This window comes from Sitodiplosis mosellana, unplaced genomic scaffold (genome assembly GCF_009176505.1).
Source record: "Sitodiplosis mosellana isolate CC-2019 unplaced genomic scaffold, AAFC_SMos_1.0 Smas_scaffold_6102, whole genome shotgun sequence".
In the NCBI taxonomy this organism is placed as follows: Eukaryota; Metazoa; Arthropoda; class Insecta; order Diptera; family Cecidomyiidae; genus Sitodiplosis; species Sitodiplosis mosellana.
Window position 1 is genome coordinate 150,324 of NW_022601343.1, and position 21,739 is coordinate 172,062.

Consider the following 21,739-nt stretch of genomic DNA (forward strand, 5'->3'; position numbering starts at 1 on the left):
GTGTTGTTAGGGTCCCTGCGGACCCATTTTCATTTTTTTAACTCCATTTTTTCTATGAAGATGTTATTATATTTTTTTTCTTTTAAACCTCGCGTATTCTCCTTGTTTTCCATGTAGATTTTATTTTTATTCCGGGTCATTTTCCAAAACAAACCGTTCTGGCTGTATAAAAAGAACATACACTTTTGTTGTTAGCGGATTGTGAGGGACCCAGATGTTTCATGGCCTACCTCCCACTTAGTTCGTGTTATAGGCCATGAAACATCTGCGCATTTTCCAAAACATGACCCGCTAACAACACTAGTCTAAGTTTTTCCTAACAACATTTTAAGTGTTAAATTGTTCACCATTGAAGTCTAATTAGTTGCTCTTTTTATATCGTTTACTATAATATCATTTTTAGTGTTGTTTTGTTGCGCTACACACTAGCACAGTTGCATATATCATTTCGATTAAAAGAAATCAAAAATTATTTGTCTCATACTAACTTCAAAATGTCATTTCGTGTTTCTTCATGCTTTCATTTTAAAGCCCGTTTGGGGCTTGCGATTTTCTTTTGATTTTCTATCGCGATTTCTCAAATGAATTTTTATATTATATATATATACATATATATATATATCGTTTCAGTTAAGTGTTTTGTTGTTGTTGTTGTGTGTGTGTGTTTCATTTGAATAGACGTATTCTCGTGTAGCCGAGATACAGATACAGATACTGAAAAGTGGCCGGGAAAAAATCAGGCCACTATTTTTTCATAAATTTGCATCAATTTTTTCTGTTGCATTTGTTGTTTCTTTGTTTAAATCATTTAGTTTTTTTTAATTACTCCATTTTGTTATTTATTCAAATTATAAAATAAAATAAATGTGATTTTATTTGACGCGTATCGAAATATTCCTCCGGATACTGTGGGTATTTGCTAACCGCGACCACCACAACATATGTGTGACCGAAATTCGCTATAGATTCTACTGTTGGATGTTCCTTGTTTTTGTATCATCTAACATATTTTCTTTTTAACCGAAAAACAATGTTCTAACCAGACGAAAAAAAAAATCACTTGGCCTAGACATATCGAAAAAAATACATCTACCCCTGCACATTGGAAAATTACCTACTCTCCTCGCCAATACCGTTTTGATAAATATTTCGTATATCAATTACATGTTTTGTAATATAATAAATTAAATATACTCGAATTCCAGTGGCATTTGCACACATTGCAAATGTAAAATTGATTATTTAAAATGCTGTTGATTCTTTTTTCGTTAAATAAACATATTTTTGCTTGCCTAATGTTTTTTTTCGTTTCCTAATACCTTTTCATTTTTTTTCTACTTGTTTTCTCTTTTTATACGGAAGCACACATTTTATTCCCGAAAAAAGAATTATCTTAAAATAAAAATAAGTGCACAAATTAGTTTCCAATCCAATTTAGATATCGGTTTATAAATCTGGGGAATCAAGAATAATGTGTGCCTGTTTTTTTTTTAAATAAAACGATTCTTCCATTTGTTGTACATCCATTTATTGTGATTTTACATTGAATTTCAGTTTTTTTTTCATTTCAACTTTTTTACCTTGGAATTTTTTTGTTCGAATTTATGCAATAATTTCATTATTGAACGCTGTCAATTAGTTTTTATTGTATATAATTTTAATGGCGTATGGAGATTGTGTATTTGGTTTGTGTGTTTGTTTTAGACATTTCGATCGACTGTTTCATTTTCATATTTCATCTCTATAATGTTTGATTGTTCATTCTCAGTGAAACCAAAAATAAAAAGAAACAAAACAATCGAGAAAATAACTATATTAGTTTTATTTGTAATATATTCTGTTGTGTGTACTATTTAAACATCTCTCCTCTTCTCTTCTGTTCTTTTTCATTTTTGTTTTGTTTGTTTTTTTACTTAAATTTACTCCGCAAAAACACCTGCAATGAATTAGAGGCGTGATTAGTAGGGATAACTTTTATATGACTGACTGTGGGGTCATTGAACGAAAATATACAACAAATAACTCAACTACATACCGACTAATCGTGGTTGTCTGTAAGCACTTGAGAAACCTTTTCCTTCGGGTCCTTTTGGTGATCGAATCACAATGAGGCGAGGCACGCTTTCATCAATTGAATTATTCAATTTGAGACGAGAGAGCAGACGATCCGGACGCGGTGCTACATTTTCGGATATTTTCACGACATTGCAAGCGGATGATTTGCCATTTCGCTGTAGTAGAAATTAAAAAAAAAATGAAACCATTTAGTTGGATCGAAGAAAAGGGGAAATTCTATTGTGATTAGAGAATTTATGATAAATCTTCTTTATATTTGGATTTATCGATCGAACCTTGCTCACCTGATTGGTAACAACGGAAAATTCAACCGAATCGCCGGGATACAAATTGTTATGATTGCCATGTACTTCGGACATATGAAAGAAGAGCTTTTTGCCTTCGTCAACTTCAAAATTCAAAAATCCAAATTGGCCTTTTATCGAATCGACGATCGCCCGTTTCTTTTTTCGTACAGCTGTCACATCCACCGCTCGGCTTGCTTCGTCCACTTTGAACACCACGGGATCATCTTTTTGCAACAAATCTCGCTTGTTGATCAAACTGGTGATACCGAATTCATGCGATGACACCGATTCGCCGGCATCATTGATCAATTGAATCAAACCAGAGTACTCCTCTTGATCCGGATTGATGCAACGCAATGGACGCGTTACAATGCCATTGTATGCCGAGTCCAGCACTTTTGGCTGTGGAATGGAGCCACGTGTTAGGATTTTAACATTTTCAGCGGGTAAACAATTGCCAGAATTGCTGCCGTTACGCTTTGACAATGTGTATTCAACTTCTTGGCCCAGTTCCAAATTGCTCGGATTGCCAATGAAATTGCTGAAATGAAAGAACACCTCCTCATCATGCTGAATGGTTTCGATGAAACCGAAATTCTCTTTCAATACGGCCACAAAGCCTTGATATTTGGTCGAATTAGTTGCACCACCGTTTGCATCGTTGAATGTGTCCGTCACAGTCGTTGCTTTGCCATTCAAATTGCGAGTCAATGCAACGGTTACGCGTGCACTATCTGCATTATTACCGGCATTTGCAGTCGGAACGCCATTGCCCGTATCCGATGGTGAATGCTGCATTTGATGTTGAATACACAGAACATCGACTATATTCACAGCTATTAACTCTTTGTTTCGTTTAACCTGCGAAATGAACAAATAAACACACGCATACACACATTCAATTAAACCAATTATGTTTTTAAAAATATCCAGCATTTTCAACGGAATGCGCAAACAAGTCAGACAATTACTCACTTGGCAAATATCAAATCGAACATTATCGCCAACTCTTGGTGGTTTTTCGCAGTCTTTTAGGAAATACATTATAGTCTTCTTAGTATTGGCTTGTGTATACGTTATTACACCGCCTTCCATTCGTTCTTGAGACTTCACTGGGCTTCTCGGTGCTTCACGTGTCACCGTACCTATAGGATTTTCATTTTGCTTTAGCATTCATCTAATTCATTTGCACCAATATTTTAGCGAATACCAGAAGGAAGCTTATTTCTGCTTCGGTTTTGAACGACACATACCTTCAATATTTGTTTCCATCAGAGTCTCGAATTGAACTTTTCCTGGAGGCAAGTGTTTTATTCTAATGGCACTTAACCTATTGTTAGCGAAACTCGAACCAGGTTCTTGAATCGCTGTAAATTCAACCTCATCCCCAACGCGAATTTCTCGTGTCTGTAACGCGATCAAAATGGAAATCAAATTGTTTTCACTTTGTTTTATTAGCATTGTTTTTGATAAATGAAAGTGGTCAAAATTCAATTTTAGAAGAAGAAAAAAACATGAAAAAATGTCTAAAACCGTACCGTATCTAAAACTTCTGTAAAGTGAAAGAATAGGCGAACATTTCGATCGACACATCGCAAGAATCCGAAACCATCTTTGAGCGATGCAACCATGCCCTGTTCACGTCGTTCACCCGACAATTCGAACGTTTCCTCTAGCAAGGAAATTGAAGTAGCTCGTTGCAATTGATCACGACGATCGGTAGCCAATAGGAATTGAACCCAATCACCATGGCGAAGTGTGAAATCGCCCTTCTGACACAATGAAAACGAACAAAACATTTTAATAATTATGTCCACTTACGGTTTAAAAATGGTTAAGACATTTATTACCTGATCTTTGTCACCGAATGGAACTTCGACTTCGGAGTGATCAGTTGCACGGTAGCGAATGCGTCCTGGCAACGGGTCGTTATTATGACGTACCGGATTTGCGCGTTCCAGTGGTTTCAACACCTGCCCCTTGTACTGTAGTGTTCCGATGTCTTCAAAGACGACTGAGCCTGGCGGCAAACGACTGATGTTACATGCCACTTCTTTGCCCTATTCATTGTGATTCAACGTAGAAAAAATTGAAATCATATTCCGAATATCAATCATTAAAGCCACTTTGACGACCTCTGTTAAATGGTCGAATCAAAGCGAAGAGCTGAAGTAGTACTAGTGGTAATCGACTTACGTTTCTTGTTTGAATGATGAATTCAACGTCATCGCCTGGGCGCAGTTCAACGGTACCCTCAGCTTCCGAGAAATGGAAAAAGATCTCTTTCACCACATCGGCTCGTTCAATAAATCCAAATGATTCTTTCATTGAACAGACAACACCGCGATACTTGACCGGATGCACTGGGTTCTCCAGACGAATGTGACATGCGCCCAAATTACCCCGTTGATTCGTTGCAATTTGAAAACTGACTTTATCTCCCGAGCTCAACACAACATTGCCCTCCACATCGTCCTTGGTATAGGGCAAAAAGAAGCATTCACCGCGATTCTCGTAGCTAATACGACCTGTGGTCGTTTCACTTGCGCTGCCATCCTGTTTAATTTCCGTTGTAACCGTACCGGTGACACGTTCCTCCGATAAAACCACTTCCGGTGCAATTTTTGTCACTTGACTAGCAATCGGTTTACCCGTACGACGATCATAGGTCATTTCGAATTCAACTGGATCGCCAATTTTCAAATGTTCAATGTTGCCACTGAACTGAGAAAAGTGAAAAAACAAACGCGCTTGGCGTTCACAGCATTGAATGAATCCATACGAGTGCTGCTTGAAAGTGGAAATTTAACAACACAAAAAGTACAATTAGTAAATTTAGTTAGCATGTTCTGGGTTAATCAGGGACAGTACCAATAGCTTTTCAATGATGCCTGTTTCACGAGTTGCTTGATTTCCATCGCCTGACCCGTTGTTGTTGTTGGTTGTAGTGCTGTTGGAGTTGTTATTATTATGCGCATTAGTACTTGGGAACGAATGTGTTGCGGTTGTCCCATTGATGCCATTGCCTATTTTGACAAACGGGTTCGGATTTGGTTGGTTTCAGTTTATTCAATACAAATTGCATGGGCTTTCGATCCAGGAAAGAAAAGACTTTACTACAAACTTACTCATCAGCTGCGAAGCTGTAGCCGGATTGAAGTAATCGGTTTGTGGAAACGTTTGATTGGCAGCTGGTTGCGTTGCTTGTTCAATTGAAAACGTGCCAATGGGAAAATTATTTGCCGAATTGTTCATCGTATTGTTTGACGACGCATTGAAATAGTTGTCGCGTGCAACGAATTCACCAAATTCGGAGAACGAACCTGAGTGAGAGAGAGAGAGAGTGGAAAAATGTGCCATTTGACCCATTTTATGTTAGAACCATCATTTTGAAGCGATACAAAAACTCAATCTCAAAACCATCATCAATATTACATGCACATAGCTACAAGCTGCTTACCGTTATCACCAGTGTTGTTGCGATGTTGCTGCTGCTTGGCGCAATTGTTCACATCGGACGAAATGATACGCAGCGCATTCTTGAATTCATTTATCATCGAATCGGATTGCATTGTTGTTGTTTCGCTGTCCTCCTCTTTGGATATAGCTCCGTTGTACGATGTGCCACGGATATACGATGGCATATGGAATGTATTCCCAATTGATTGATCAGACATTCCATTCATTTCGCGAACATTTGCAATAGTATGAGCACGTTCAATGCGTTTTTGCTGCGTTAACATCGGCGCGCGCGCGCAAGATGGGGTGAATGAAAAGAACGAAAATTGAAAACTTTTATGCAAGAAGAAAAAACGGAATACGGAAATCTCATCATGTTGACCAACGGTATGGAAGAGATGGATTGTGTATCCGTTAAAAAGACAATTGACAAGTATATACCTGGTGTTGTTGTGCATTGTTCGCAGCCAAATTGGCGGTATTCACAATTGGTCGACCAGTTTTAACTATGGGCTGAGCTGAATTGATTTGCTGCTAAAAATAAAAGAAAACGAAACCAATTTAGAAATGTCAATCCTTGAAGTGTCGAATGGAATACGATGTAGTTCATTGAAATGGAGGTAAATTCATGTAGAACCAATGAATCGCTTCAGTTTCACACACTGATATCTGTAGTATCCACGCAAAGACTATCGTAATAAATGAAATTGAACAGCATATTTGATGATTGGAACACGTTCATTGCAATTTGCTAAAGATAGAATTCAACTTTTGAATTCACTTCAGTTGAAATGATACAAATTCACAGAACGTTGGATTTAATGGGTTTTCAAACTAAATTTAATGGCCAACAAATTTTCAACTTTCATGCGAACTGTTACACATTTTGGCCCAGTTTACAGGAAATTTTATTTATTGGACCAGTTTGAGAGAGTGAGAGAGACTTTTGCATCTGATTGTGACCAAATTTTAATTCTCTTATCAAACAGAGAAAACCGTTACACGAGTTTGGCGCTGCGGGAATAAACTTTTTTTTAGCATGCGCTGCATAATTGGGATACATTTCAGTTCGTGTACATTTGGCATAATGGCAAACAATTTATTGTGGTTGAAAAATTATTTTAATTAGTCTCGGAAAAAGAGTATGCTGGAAAATGGGTTTTTTTTTCTCTCGAAAAACTTTGCATGAAAGTACTTTAAGCTTTTTTTTCGCGGCAAACCTTAAAATTAGTTGAACTCAAAACATGTTTATTTTACAAAATTCCAGCTCGAAATAGTTCAATTTCTGGCCAATCGGACCCCACGGAACATGCAAGTATACTTGTGCTCTTCTTCTAGACCATGGTGCATCAAAAGTGTTCCATTACTGACAATTGTTCAAGCTGGAAGTACCGATGGCAATAGATGTTACAAATATATGTTCGTGATCAAGGGATCAATTTAATAAATATCAAGTTTAATTCCTCCATGAAGGTCAGGAAGTCCTAATTTCGAGGATTTTTCGAGGCGTGATTGATAATCAATGATTTATATTTACAAATTATCAATTGAACTGGAGCGTATTGGTGATTGACTTACCGATTGTGATATAATTGATTGTTGCATGTTGCCAACACCGCCGAGTCCGCTCAGATTGGGTACCACATTTTGCGGATAGAAATTTGCCTTGGCTGTCATGATGTTGTTGCTGTTTGGTACAATGCCGCTGTTAAGCGAGGTGATGGTTGACGTTGGAACAGCCGATGCGTTCACATTCACCCCGGCATTGTTGCCCAGCAAACTCAATTGCAACAGATTCAGTATGCCATCAGTTGAACTCTTCGATAGGGCTGAATTTCCGCCAACACCCATAAAATTGTTGGACATAGTGCGCGTCGAAATGGTCTGTCGTGTGGCGCAGTTGGGGTGTGTGTGCGGATTGGTGATCAGGAATATGTTCAGCGGAAAATTACTTCCGTGATGTTCAAATGATTGAGAAACACAAATCTCGACAACAGGTCTCTTCTCACAATTACGTTTGCAACGAAAAATTGTGTGTATGCTCAGTGATCGATTTTTCTTTACTTTCGTATTTGTTTTCTTTACTTTCAACTAATTAACTAAAAAAAAGTCTTTTAAAATCAAAAATCGTGTCTAAAATTATTATTTTGTTGTTGTTTTTGTTGTTAATGTTTTGTTTTGTTTTGCTTTTAGTCTTTTCGTTTCAGATTACTTTCTATTCTATTCACTTTAATTTAAAAGTAACTCCTTCTTTCGCACATTCAAACTTATGGTAAATTTTTTATATGTATATATTGTTTATCTTTTTTTAATTTGTTTTAGCTTTAAGTTGTATAAATAATTCAATTTTTTTTTTATTTCTTTCACAGAAAATCAATGGTATATTTTTCACGTCACTTGTTTTTTTTTGCTACCTCTACTTTTATTTATTTTTTTAAAAATTATTGCAATGTCGCTTTTGACGATTTTTTTAGGCAAATATTTCGTTATAAATTTCTTTTGTTTGCTTGCTTCTTTGTTTCCCTTTTCCGTTTTAAATAGATTAAATTCACTTCATTAGACAGATTATTGTATGAATTTACGTGCACTTGTTGTTTCTTCCAAAAAAAAAGAGAATCGGAGTAACTGGTTGTTGGTAGTGGTTTTGAAATATATGTTGTGGTGTTGGTGGTGGTGGTGGTGGTGGCGGTGATGATAATGATGATGATGGTAGTTGTGTTGGGAGGTTTTGCGGGAAAGATGAGAACAAATGTTGTTCTTCCCGTGCGGGGAGAATGGATGGTTGGTATCTCCGCGGCTTAGCCACAAATTTACTTTGTGCGCGTTTAGTTCCCTTACTGTTGTTTGTTGTTGTTGTTGTTTTTAATCAGCAGCACAACGACTATTCATTTATTTTGTTTTTAAATTTTATTATTTCTTCTTCTCCTTATTCTGATGATTTTTTGCTATGCAATGCAATGATTTTTGATGTTGTTGTTGTTGTTGTTTTATACACTGGCTTTTAAATATTCATTAAAAACTTAGTTAATCGATTTTAATCTTAGAATAATTTAGGTTTAGTTGTTGTTGTGATCTGTTGTGTGTGTATGTCTTTTTCTATTATCCGCGTCTCCCTCCGTTTCGCTAATAATTTGAATACTTTATTGAATATGTATATATATATATAATAATCATAATATAATATATTTTTTATTCTTGTATCACAGTATTGTTGTCTCCTTTATTATTATTTATTATTATTTTTTGTTGTTTTTTTTGTATTTTTTTATTTTTTTTTTAGTTTAAGCTGTTAATTCTTATAAATGTTTTTTTTTGTTTTTGTTTTTGTTTTTGTTTTTATTTGAAGAGCGATGTTAAACCTTCAAATTGTCGCTTTTGAAATAAATATGAACTTTTATTCGGGAGGTTTTTCTTGCAGCGCTCGTGATATTTTCTTCTCTTGGGCTTTGCCTTGGTTGTTGGCCAAGAGTCCTGTTGCGCGTGCAATCCTCCAAACTTTGTTCACACACTCTTTCAATCACTGTTTGTTTGTTTTTCTGTAGTTAAAGTTCTTTGTTTTGTTACTGCTTTAATTCAAATAACTTTACGCTTTTTTTTAAAAATATCGCAATCCGTTTCTAGTCTTCTTAACCACACAAAAAATGTCTTTTGTCCTTCTTGGATTAATTACCGTTTAGTTTCCTGGTTGTTTCTTTTTTTAATTTATTAGAAAAGCACTTGAAGTATGAAAGTATTGCAGTTGTATTACTTTGTGTGTTTTTTTCTTATGTTTCTCGCTACTTGTTCTCTTTTATCTTGCTCTAAAGCGCATCGGCTTATCAATTTGTACTTAATTTGAGATTAATTTCAGAACCGAAAAATAAACAATATTTCTTCACTTCATACGAAGTAGTTGGGTGTTTCGTTATAGCTGAATTGTTTTTTTTTTAAATAAAAAAGGATGTTTTTTTGGCTGATTGCAAAAATGTCTGTTTCAATTTTAGAAGAAAAAAAAGTGAACCGCTTACAGCAACACAATTATAAATGTTCAACGTCACTCAAACGTATGCTTCATTCAGTTGTATGTTTTTTGTCCCGTTTCGCTTGGTGTTCTTTTTTCTCTATTCTCTTCTCCCAAAAAACTGATATCAAGAATATTTAACAAACAAAAAGAATTAATTTTTTTATTAATTTGTTTTTAACTAATTCGTTATACTGTGATTCGTTTTCTTGAATGATTTTTCTGCAAGACAGGTTATTTGCACTTGACTGTTAATTCGATTTCTTATTTCCGCCCCGGGTTTCACGTGGTGTGAGTGTGTATTGGAATTACTACTTGTTTATTTAATTTTTTAGTTGCTGTTGTTGTGTGAATACACTTGATGCACTTTATTTTATTATGTTGAATGGTTTTACGTGTTGAAAAATAGAACACAATAAATGTTTCGATTTAAATGCCTTTTTGTTGATTTCCTTTGGATTTGTTTCGGTTCATCAGTTGTCAGTGATTGTAATGTTGATGTTCTTTTCTATTCGCAGGAATAATACAAATGGGGTTGATGAAAGAGGATGTGTCTTCTTTGTATATATATTTTGTTGTTTGTTTCCTTGTTTGGTTGTTCACTTCTTCTCTCTTGATTAGAACTTTATTCAGCCAAGCTATGTTCGTTTCATTTACTGAGATTGGTTGGTTGGTTTTTTTCTTTTTTGATTATTTGGTTGCAGTTATGATTTTGGCGAATCCAATGTGATATCGAATGCTATTCGCTGACTGTGTGTTCCCCTTCGGTGTGTTTCTATTCCATTTGATGGCGCCTCATTCAAAAGTCGAAATCGGCGACTAATTATTTCTGCGATTGATTTCGGATAATGTGTTTATGTGTGTGTGAATAATTTATATTTTTGGCGTTTTTTTCGCTTGTACTAATAAATGTGTTGTGTTGATCCACTAAATGATGCCTGACATAAGACTTAGCCCCACGGGCTCTTTCTCTCTCTCTCTCTCTCTCTCTCTCTCTCTCTCTCTCTCTGACCAGCCTGAATTGTCGTTGAACCGTTCAACTTGTGTTCGCTGTTCGATTGATCTGCTTCGGCTTAATATTTTTCTGGGGGTGCGTATGCTATTTGATATTTTGGTTTCGATATTTTGTTGTGTTTTTTGTTGGTGTTGTTTTTGTTATTATTTTTCTTAATTTTCGTGTGTATATTTAATTAAGTTTTTGTTAATCGCTTGATTTAGTTAAATTTACCACTATTCGTTTTGTTGTTGTTGTTGTTTGTGTTCTTTCAAACTCCAAAGATGGGTTGTTCATAGAATTATTGTCCTATGACTAAACTAATGTACACGTTCACTCAAATTGTTTTTTGCTTTGCTTTGTTTAAATTTTTTTTCTAAATGTTCGGTGTTGCGTGTGGATGTGTGTTATTGTTCTTTTTTTTCTCTTGATTTCTCTTCTTTGTTTTAAATATTTCGATAAATTTTTTTATTCTAATGCAGCTAATAGTGTGTTTAATATTTAGTTCAAAATCACCTTGGCATTAGTTGACCCGCACGCGATTTTTTACGTTGATTACGCCGACTAAATGATGACCGAATTGGTTGCTGTTTCCTCTGCACTTGTCGTCGTCTTCACTGTTCATCCAACGGAATATAACGGAACCGAAGAAATCGAAAACCGTGTCAACACACGTGTTGATCACGATTCAAATCAAATATCAAGGAACTAACCAGTGCTTTGTATTGTTCGTTTGTATACTTTTTTTTCGTTTTTCACAATTAAACAGCGTCTTCACACCACACCGCAAGCTTCTTATTCTTCTTGGTTTATGTTTCGTTGATTGAATTAATAATAACAAAAACGGGAAAAAAGTGTTAACATGTATTTTCAGGATCACTTGTTAGGTTTACTTCTTCTTCTTCTTTTTTTATGTCAAACGATTAACTGGTTGTTGTTGCTTTTCGTTTTAATGTTCTAAAGTTCAACTAACATCAAAATGCTCTTCGTAGTGTATGTTCGTCTAAAGTTGACATCAATTTTTGTACATAAATTCTTGTGTGTTTTGTTTTTTTTCTCCTTCTGCTTCAACAGATATTTTAGTTTCTATTGATTATTATTTCATTTTATTTTATTTTACTTGTTGTATTTTTATTATTCATTCTTCATGTTGTTTTTATATTCTGCTTTTGATGTGAGTATAGAGAGATTCAGTTAACTTTGTCGAAAAGTCTTTTGGTCTAGAAATGTGTGTGTGTGTGTGTAAATATATGTTTAGATTTACGGCAACTCCTGTAAATAGAAAGAAAAGAAGAACGGCATCAGTTGGACGTTCGATTAAAACGGATATAAATTTAGTTGTAAAAAAAAACTAATCGAAAGGCAATTCAACAGACAAACACCAAAATTTTCAAGAAAGAAAGGCCAATTGAAGACGATGAGAAGCAACACGACAAATTACAAGCAGCATTTTTGGATAAAAATCAAATTCCAAATAAAATAGCATTTGTTTCCCTATGCCAAGCAACGAAAGATTTTAATTTTGTTGCCGTCTGGTGTCTGATCTACCAAAATGGCATTTTGATTGAAAAGAAAGCGCCTTTTTTTGGAATTGGAAAAAAAATATAGAAATATTGACCGAAAATATTGTATATATTTGTGGCACACCGAAAAGGTGAAACATTGATAAGAAGTAGAAAAAAAATACACTCAACTGATGGGGAGGAGAGAGAGAGAGAGAAGGAGATAGAAAAGTGCACCGATAAAAAAAAGAAAGTTTCCAATCAGAAATGAAGAAGAGAGAAGGAAAAAAGACAAACAGTTAGTTGATTTGGAAGTGGTATAAACCTTCAATCGGCTGTTTCTACAATGAATGTTTCAATCGGAATCCAAAGTCGGCTGCTGTGTCACACTGCAGTCACTTTCTCCGTTTCAACTCAAACTATATGCGATTGGTATTTCTTGTACGGCTCAATTTTCTTATGTGTGGTTTTTTTTCGGTTCTACTCTAATATTGTGTCTATTTGTTCTCTTTAAATGTTTAAATGCCCAAAGTTGGTTCGGGTAAATTGGTTCTGGTGGATTTCTTAGATCAGCACACACCGACAAACATACACACACGTTCAGTGGCTGGCGAGAGACAAGAAGAAAAATAGAAAATATGTCGAAATCGATGCATGCATTACAGGATGTATGCGCGTACACACACACACGGTGTGTGTGTGTGTTTGGATCGAATAAGACCGTATAAGTAGCTCCCGTGTCGTTTGCTCAATTTTGCGAGTTAATGTGGATTAAGTTAGCAGAAATCGGAATCAGATTCGTGGCCGTATCGAAATGATATCACGGAAACAATTTGCGTTGCATACAGAACTTTTTTTTTGTCTCGCTGTTCTATGCAAAAACAACAACAACAAAAATGTCCAAGAACTAAGTGCTGCTGCTGGTGCTGCTACTGTAGCTGCAATTGTATGTGGTTAACACGTTTGAGTTTTGAGAAACATTCGTTTGTTGTTTTTTTGCGTATTCGTATTCGTCGTCGTCGTCGTCGTCTTTTTCTTCTCTCCTTTTTTGTACGCTCTCTGTCTCTCTTTTTTTATGTATATGTAAATATATAATTTTGTTTTTATTTTACACAGAAAAAAAAGTGTTTGGGTTTCTGCAGATAACTCGATGTGTGATACACTTTTACTTCATTTCACTTGTTAGACTTTGGGTTCTAGTTCAGTTGGGCTATTTTTTCTCTTATTTTTCTTTGCTTCTTTTCTTTTTTCCTTCCAACTCTTGATGATAATGGAAAAAAAATTTAATGTTAACAACGATAGGAATAATAATAATGGAAAAAAAAATAAAATAAATTATAATACTACACGCTGCGCTTTTGCTAATTCTGTGTTGTTGTTGTTGTTGTTTTTTATGGTATTGTTTTTTTCGTGTCTTAAATGTTGGTTTTCGTGTTGGTTTTTGCTTATGAGAAGAAAAAAACAATTACAGTACTGTCGAAGAAGAGGACAGAAAAAAAAGAATCACTTTGTATGGGAGTCTTTCAATATGCACTATGTGTTAAACGGATTGGCCTGTGTTTTCTCGGTTGAAAATTTCTGCCGTTTGTTTACCAATCGCATTCTCTCTCTCGCACACACACTTACACTGTGATTAAAAATTTCTACTCGTTACGCAAAAAAACTGCAAACCCTTTTTTTGTGTGATTTAAATTCATTTATTTATCCATTTGTTATCCCCATTAGTTTTCAGCTCGATTCAATAGTTTAGATTTTCGATAGATTTTTTTCCCTTCTTCTTTAGGTGTTTAGTTGTTTTTTTTCTTCTTTCTTTCTTTCTTTCTTTCGTTCCTTACATTTGCTTTGTCTAAATTGAATTTCTTTTTTTTTATTAACTTTTTCTTTTATTTTAGCTTGAATTTGTGTTATCTCTCGTCTTGGATATTGTTCTATTCCTATTAAGTTGTTTAACTTTCGGTTGCTATTTTTACTTTTTTTGTGTTTTTTTTATTGTTTAAGTTAATTTAAAGTTTTTTTTTATGTGTACAAAAATGAAATTAAACAGAACACGACAAGACAGCTACGCACCGACGACATGCCGCCATGTTAGTTTTATGTGTAAGAAGAAGAGGTTGTAGTAAACCAACAATAGTAACATTGGCGATGTGTGGTGTTAACATAAGCAACGATTATTTCGTGTTCAATCAGTAAGTATATGTGCAGGCCGGTGGTCATGTGTGCGTGTGATGCGTGCGTGTGTATTTGTGTTGCTCGGTGAACGAATGAAACGTACTTAATGCGTTGTTGTTTCGTTGATGCGACGTTTGTCGAACTGATGGTTTACCTTTCTGAAAAATCGTTGGCAATGATTTCGACAAAAATGAACGTGACAATTGCAATCGTTTCCAAATGCATACAATTCAATTGAAATCATCATGGATTTCTTTTTTTCATTGTGAGTATATTTTGGTACAGTGTGTTTTACTACTGCAAACGTTGACATCGTATGTACTCAATGCTATCTGAAACTGCTGTCTGATGACAGTCCATTGGGTTTGACGTTCGAATACTTAGATGAAAGTAAAAAAAAGAAACACAATGATTGATGATCAATGACGATGACGGTGGTAATGATGATGACGAGATACTATTACGCCGCTTTTGCGTTAGTACATCACCGATGACTATCACGATGTGTATTTTCACCAAACCCAACACAGTATTGCCAGGTTTTATCCGATAGAATTTTTAATTCTCGCTCTCAATACATTGCGTACAGTCAATAAATTTAAATTGTTGGCAGGCGAAAGAGAGAGAGAGAGAGGAGAAAAAAACGAAGATAAACAATTCCACTCGATTGAATCACTTAATTGCACGCATTATTCCATTATGAAATTGCAATCGTCTCTATTTTGATACCATTTCCAAAGCTCATTCAGCTCGTATAAGAAAGTACTAGAAATTATTTAGTAAATGGATAAAAAAAAACCATTGAGGAAAAATACTTAACGCATATGGTCTAAAATAAAACAGACAGTTCGATTGGAGCCACACAGAGCTGCATGTCAATAATAACATAGCATCGGATTATTTATTTACTTTTGCCACAAAAATCCGAATGGTTCAATTCACATCAAATTTTTTTTTCTCGCTCCATTCATAGAAAGGAAATCAATTGTGCCGAAATCAAAATAATCACACTGACACGCCAAAATGTGGGACATTTCGTTGATTTTTCACGAAAAAGTACGTGTTTGTAGTGCAAGTTTTGCCTAATTTCCCAACACCGACATAAATTGGATTAGTTTTTCTGTTTGGTCGAAAAATGATTGAATCTTTTCTAATAAGAGTCACAATTTCTGTTTCTTCAATTTCGATTTGGATTTTCAGCAAGAGGGTAGACTGTGTGCTCAGCACTGTTTGAACGCGATATTACAGGGATCATATTTCACAGCTGTTGATTTAAGCGAAATAGCAATGGGACTGGATGAAGAAGAGCGCCAGCAGATGTCGGAAAATGAAAAAGGTGTTGAATCGTGAGTGTGAACAAGAACATGTCCATAGTATTTTGTGTCAGTCATGACTGAATTTTAATTTCTTTGTCAAAAAAAAAAACATAGGGAAGACTATAAAAAATTTATGCAACAAGAATCGGGCAATATGGACGATACGGGATTCTTTTCGGTTCAAGTGATTAGCAAAGCGCTGGCGTTATGGAACTTGGAATTAGTGCCGTTGAACAGTAGCGATGGGATTGCCAAAGACATTCGTGTAAATCCGACCAAAGCTCAAGCATATATTTTCAATATGGAAAGCCATTGGTATTGCATTCGTCGATTCCGATGTGATTCCACGCAACGACCACCGTCAAACGAAACCTACGCTTACTTCAATCTCGATTCACTGCTCAGTCGACCGGATTACATGAGCAGCTCATTTTTGACCGAATATCTCAAACAAATGCAGAACGAAGGTTATTCAATATTTGTGGTGAGTGGCGATTTCCCCGAATGTGCGGCCGAACCACTCAAATATTTGCCAAATGCCGTCATTCCGCCTCCCACACACTTCATCGATCTGACCAAGTCGGATTCGAAGGCGTCCAATGCATCTGAAAATGATGAAGACATTCAACGTGCCATCCAATTGAGCCTTGCCGAATACACCAACAAGTATGACCGATACATGCCGAGCGAATGTATGGCAGGCAGCAGCAGTGGTGGCCCATCAACATCATCCAACACCAGCAGCGATAGTAAAAGTGACACCAATTCCGATTTGGATGCTGCGCTAAAACTGAGTCTCGAATGTTTTAGTGGAACCGGGCAAGAGTTAAGCGAATCAAATAAAAAGGAGAATCTGACGCAAAATCAACTGCGAGACAAGCGATTGGCATATTTTAGTACAATGTCCTCGAATGACAAATAGATGTGTGATCGATGATCAATTAAAACGACAATTTTTCGTGTTTATTTTTTATTAATTGTCACAAAACTAAAAAAAGAAAAATCTACTCGAAAACAATTTTTTTCTAGTTAAACTATTTTATCCTAGACGCATGATCACAATCGTGAACGGATCTTCTTACACAAATGCAGATCGTACATGATTGTACACGTTTTTTGGAAATAGTTTCCTTTTATACACATATATGAATTAACAGGATTAACAATTGTGTTTTTAACTAAGAAATGAAGAAAAAGAAGAAGAAAAATGGAGAAACAGTGAAGCGTGTGACTCTAATTTATTCGTTGTTATAAGTTTAAGTTGGAATTACGAGAATATTTGTACAGAGTTCTAGAATTAACAATGCGTTGCAATCATAAAAAAAACAACCAATTAAAAGATGTGCCTTTGAAGCCAAAACCACACATTTGAATTGACAAAAGAAAAAATAAAATCAAAAGCACCGGAATCGACCGATAAATCAAACGAAACCAATTGCATTTTTTTTGTTTTGCATTTTTGCATTAGTTTCTAAGTCCAAAGTCAACTATTTCTCTCTAGTGATAATTGGCTGTGGGCCAATTTTGTTTCCGAAATATACAAGTTCATAACAGAAAGAGAAGTGTTTTGTTTCAAGATCATTCATTTCCTTATATTTGTTGGAGATATTTTGCATCTTCATTCGGATGATGTGAGATGTAGAAGCCAGCAGATTGTGTTTGACTTCCGAACAACGCAATCCCGAATCCAAAATCAACAACAACAACAACACAACTCACATCACATGCGACACATGAACCATACCGCGTTCAATATACTTTATCGCTGTTGGTTGTCGTATCTCGCTGAAAAGGGCAACGACTGAATGAACATCCTATATTATTTATATAAAGAGCGGTTGATTTAGAAAGGCGTTTGCAATGTGGCCGCTTGCTTGCTTTGATTTTGATATTCTTCAAGATTGATGCGATGAGAATGCATGTGAAATGTTACAATCAACCGACACAGACGTACGCACACGCACCAATCGACTGTATGTAAAACGAAATGATATTTGCCTCTTGATCTTAATACAGAACAAAAATGAGATTCGAAATTATTCGCATTTCATACATAGCTGTGTACGTACATATATGGGATTCTATGCCGGGTAGATTTTGATCAGTTAGTATGCAGAAAGAAATAACGAAACTCACATTCCAAAATAGATTGTATGCACAGAGTGACGGAGTATGTTGTGATAACGACTATCATTTATGTATCTGTGCTGTTTCTCCTAGAACGGACTGAATGTGCAACACATTTTTGTCCATTCGGATATTTCACATAAGCTTTTGTTCTTTTTCGTTGTTGTTGCGTTAACATTTTATTTATATGCACTCGAAATCAACCGAAACGCACACACGATTCGGATTTTTTTTGTATGGATATGTCGTTGCTTCCACTTAGACCTTAGATTTCGGTCTTGTGTCTTCATCTGTTCGGCTGTGTCTTCCTTGTGTACATACATCTGCGTGTGTAATCTTTGAAACATTCTATTTAAACATTATCGCCACTCACTCTCTCTCTCTCTCTCTCTCTCTCTCTCTCTCTCTCTCTCTCTCTAATTCTGGGTTTCGAAGAGGCAAACGGTGAGAGTGAAAGAGATTATGACAAAGTACATAAATGTCGTATGCTATTTGCTTGTTGCTGTTACTACTGCTGCTGCTGCTGCTGCTGTTCTCGTTGTTGAATATATTGTCGTGTGTTTTTCCTTCTCGCTTTTCCTATATATTTCTTATAAATGGCCTGTTCGAAGTTTTAGTTCAAGAGAAGAAACAAAAAACAAACAGAGAAGAAATTGTGTGCGTCTGACGCGGCGCTGTTTAAAATCGTTTATTTGAAATATGAAACAGTTTTCGATTAACTTCGAACAAAAGATGTTCGACATTTAGCTTCGGCTGCAATCGTGTGCACCACAGTTTCATCGATTCAAGCAAATTATTCTCTGATAAAACTAAAAGTCCAACTATTTAGATATACATTTTTTTTTCAGTTTTAAAAAGAAATCGGTTTTTTCTAACGTATTTTTTGATTCCTCAATTGATCGCGTCTAGTGAATCATGAGATCCTGCACAAGATTCTAATCGAAAACTCATATTTAGAATATTTGAGAAACAACGACCGAAAAAAAAGTGCTACTTAATCGAAACGATTACATCCGGAATTCAGACATTTATTTGTTAACGGAATTTTCAAGTGATTTTCCATAATCGTTGAGCTTCGAAGTGTTTTTGTTGAACAGATCCTTCATTTTACACGCCGCCCCTTCGAAAGCAAACAAACATGAATTCCAACCGTTTCAATTGTGGCCACATTTTTTATGTGATCCTCATTCTAGCAACGATAATTAACGGTAAATTACTTGAATGAATTGCATTCTGCCCACTTTCCAAATGAATTGATGCATTCAAATATTAGTTCATCAACTCGATCGACCGTTTGTTGACATTAATTAATCAGTTCACTTCTATTGACTGCATTCAAGAGAGCTATTCCGACAAAAGCCAAGTCTAAAATTATAACGAAACAAATATGTGAGCTGCACTTCAATTGTATGCGCTGTCGCAATGGAGTTTTCCATTTGAAATTTTGCTGTTTGCGGCGCGTTTATTCCACTCTTTCTCTTTCTTTTTCATTCTCTCCGTATCTCTAGCAATAATTTATTGTTGCTGTTTTTTTATTCCTCCATTCGGACTCATTCGGTGCGTTGAACGAATATTTTGGCGTTCTCTTTTATGAACATTTTCAAATGATGAACAAATTAAAACCGCTTAACTAGTGCTCTCATTTAGAATGTGTTATTCCATACGAATGCATCATTGATTCGATTCGATTTGCGACGCATCTACTTTTTATATAATTTATATTGTCGATGGAAACAGAATCGAAAAGCGGTTAGAAGTTTTGACAAATAGAATGGTTGTGATCGTCATTTGGTGCTCTGTCGGTTATCAAGATGCAAAGGGTTTATTAGGTCAAACCGACAAAGTACTTTCATTAATAACGCTTATGCTTCGAAACAACAATCAGATTTATGGCTGAATATTTTTTGTTCTCTTTTTTCCCCACTTGTTTCGTTTCACTTTCTTCCAGGCAAAAAAACAAATGTATTCGATTCGTAATTTAAAATCTCTATTTTTCTAAACACATACTAGATGCTTTGTTGCGTGTGAACGCTTGTGAATTGGATCAAACACAACACGGATGTCGAATTGATAACGGAGCTTGCTCATGTTCGTATGGGTGCAAATCCGAATTCCGGTATGCCAACCTCAAGGAATGCAACGATGCTCTAAAGGTAGATTTTTTTTCTCAAAACGATCAAATAGTTTTTAAGACAATCTCTTAATCCTTGAATGAATTCGATTATTCCTCTATGGCAATCAAAATTTGTAGGGCCGTTCGAATAACGTATGCGTTCGGGAACCATGTCAACATGGTGGCGTTTGCATTCAAATCTCACAATCTCCTGGATATCGTTGCAGTTGCGTTGGAACAGGATACCATGGAGGTAGATGCCACCAAAAATGTCCATCTCAACACGATCCATATGCAAAAAGTGGAGCTCAATTCCCACACGAATGCATTGTTATTTGATGGAGCAACACACAATTTACTCGTACAGATATACGATCACTTGGGCGCTCGTAGTTCTTAAGTCATTGAGCAAACAACAAATCAGATAGATAATATTGCCTCAAAACCCCCCTTCCCCCCAAATCACAAACCAGAAATAATAAAATGTAACTGTATGCCAAAGAAAAGTTCAACTCTATTCTGATGGAGACTTAGCTATCATAGATTAGTCGTAAGTGATTCTATTTTTTATATCATTTTCCCACTCATATCGCCTCTAACACCCGATTCCGAAATTGAATTGAAATAAAATATGATAATAAGAGAAAATAAATCATTGCAACTTATTATTTACGACTTATCCTCTTGATTTGGCCAACGACGGTCAAACCAATTCAAACTAATTTTTGAAATATTGTTGAAGTTTCCACAAATAAAAGTGTCACGGTTAACATTGGTACAAATTTTTTATAAAATTTCAGTTCAAAGCTGTTCGCAATTGAAAATTGAACGAATGAATATTTACAATTTACATTTATTCAATCGTTTTATAGCAGATTGAATTTTATAGCCGTTCAAACTTTATGATCATTTACTTTTTGGGGGTTTAGTAAACACCCCGTTTTTTAATAATCAAAGTTGCCTTACCAAAATTAAATCCTCTCTATTGTACAAATCATATTGTACTTATGAATGGTTGCCAACGTAAAGCTCACTCAAATCACTCTTTCCCTCATGACTATTTTTGCAGCATTATCGATATGGTTGGAGGAAATTCATTGTTGATTAAATTGGAAAACGATCTCGTTGATCGGTCACTCAATGAGTGCTTTAGTGACTTTTATGTACGCATCGTTGTACCCGACACAAGTTGATTCGGTCTGTGCATTGGATACACTCCAACCAGTTAATTTGTGACTAGCAAATGTGGCAAGATTATCTTCAACAAGACAGAAGCAATTGTATGTCCTTAAAAGCGTCAAAAAAGCCCGTTACCTATGTATACTTACGACGAAATTAAGAAACAAACGAAGGCTCATCAAAATACAGGTGGTCGGAGTAAGAGAGTATAATTCATACTCCTACTCCTACAAACGGAAAATGAGTATGTCTCGACATACTCTCATACTTATAGATACGCTCTGAGTATGAGAGTATATACTCAGAGTATATACTCTTTGATTTTGAGTATGTCTCGACCTACTTTTTTTCCTACTCTTTTTCCTACTCATTTGAGCATGTCTCGACCTACTCATTTCTTACCCAAAGAGTAACACTACACTTACTCTTTTTCCTACTGTTTTTCATACTCATTTGAGTATGTCTCGACATACTCATTTTTTTGCGAAAGAGTAACTTCACACTTACTCACTCGTTT

At 35.5% G+C, this 21,739-nt stretch overlaps 3 protein-coding genes across 20 annotated transcripts; 2 read left to right on the forward strand and 1 right to left on the reverse strand.

Moving 5' to 3' along the window:
* Positions 1-1,511: 1,511 nt before the first annotated feature.
* Positions 1,512-14,498, reverse strand: LOC129573737 (cold shock domain-containing protein E1). 16 transcript variants are annotated; one of them, XM_055454672.1, is made up of 15 exons: positions 14,154-14,424; positions 12,644-13,578; positions 7,401-12,088; positions 6,264-6,356; positions 5,824-6,094; positions 5,492-5,686; positions 5,235-5,389; positions 4,560-5,153; positions 4,214-4,423; positions 3,902-4,135; positions 3,617-3,770; positions 3,339-3,508; positions 2,361-3,224; positions 2,036-2,231; positions 1,512-1,936 (listed from the first exon to the last, which is right to left on the reverse strand). In XM_055454672.1, the coding sequence occupies exons 3-15, from the start codon at positions 7,686-7,688 to the stop codon at positions 1,920-1,922; spliced, it is 3,441 nt and encodes a 1,146-aa protein (XP_055310647.1). In that variant the 5' UTR covers positions 7,689-12,088; positions 12,644-13,578; positions 14,154-14,424; the 3' UTR covers positions 1,512-1,919. The 16 variants fall into 16 exon arrangements, with proteins under 16 accessions (XP_055310647.1, XP_055310644.1, XP_055310656.1 ...); XM_055454669.1 differs by lacking the exon at positions 12,644-13,578 and having other exon boundaries at positions 13,945-14,498; XM_055454681.1 differs by lacking the exon at positions 12,644-13,578 and having other exon boundaries at positions 4,560-5,150; positions 6,264-6,353; positions 7,401-7,933.
* Positions 14,499-14,655: 157 nt separating this feature from the next.
* Positions 14,656-17,234, forward strand: LOC129573740 (ataxin-3-like). 3 transcript variants are annotated; one of them, XM_055454685.1, is made up of 4 exons: positions 14,656-14,752; positions 15,461-15,543; positions 15,688-15,833; positions 15,918-17,234. In XM_055454685.1, exons 2-4 carry the CDS (start codon positions 15,511-15,513, stop codon positions 16,723-16,725), a joined length of 987 nt encoding a protein of 328 aa, XP_055310660.1. In that variant the 5' UTR covers positions 14,656-14,752; positions 15,461-15,510; the 3' UTR covers positions 16,726-17,234. The 3 variants fall into 3 exon arrangements, with proteins under 3 accessions (XP_055310660.1, XP_055310662.1, XP_055310661.1); XM_055454687.1 differs by lacking the exon at positions 14,656-14,752 and adding an exon at positions 14,998-15,016; XM_055454686.1 differs by lacking the exon at positions 14,656-14,752 and adding an exon at positions 15,008-15,026.
* A 1,353-nt stretch (positions 17,235-18,587) lies between these two features.
* Positions 18,588-20,802, forward strand: LOC129573565 (protein crumbs-like). The gene is made up of 3 exons (XM_055454210.1): positions 18,588-19,138; positions 19,941-20,083; positions 20,182-20,802. The coding sequence occupies exons 1-3, from the start codon at positions 19,069-19,071 to the stop codon at positions 20,380-20,382; spliced, it is 414 nt and encodes a 137-aa protein (XP_055310185.1). The 5' UTR covers positions 18,588-19,068; the 3' UTR covers positions 20,383-20,802.
* Positions 20,803-21,739: the final 937 nt, after the last annotated feature.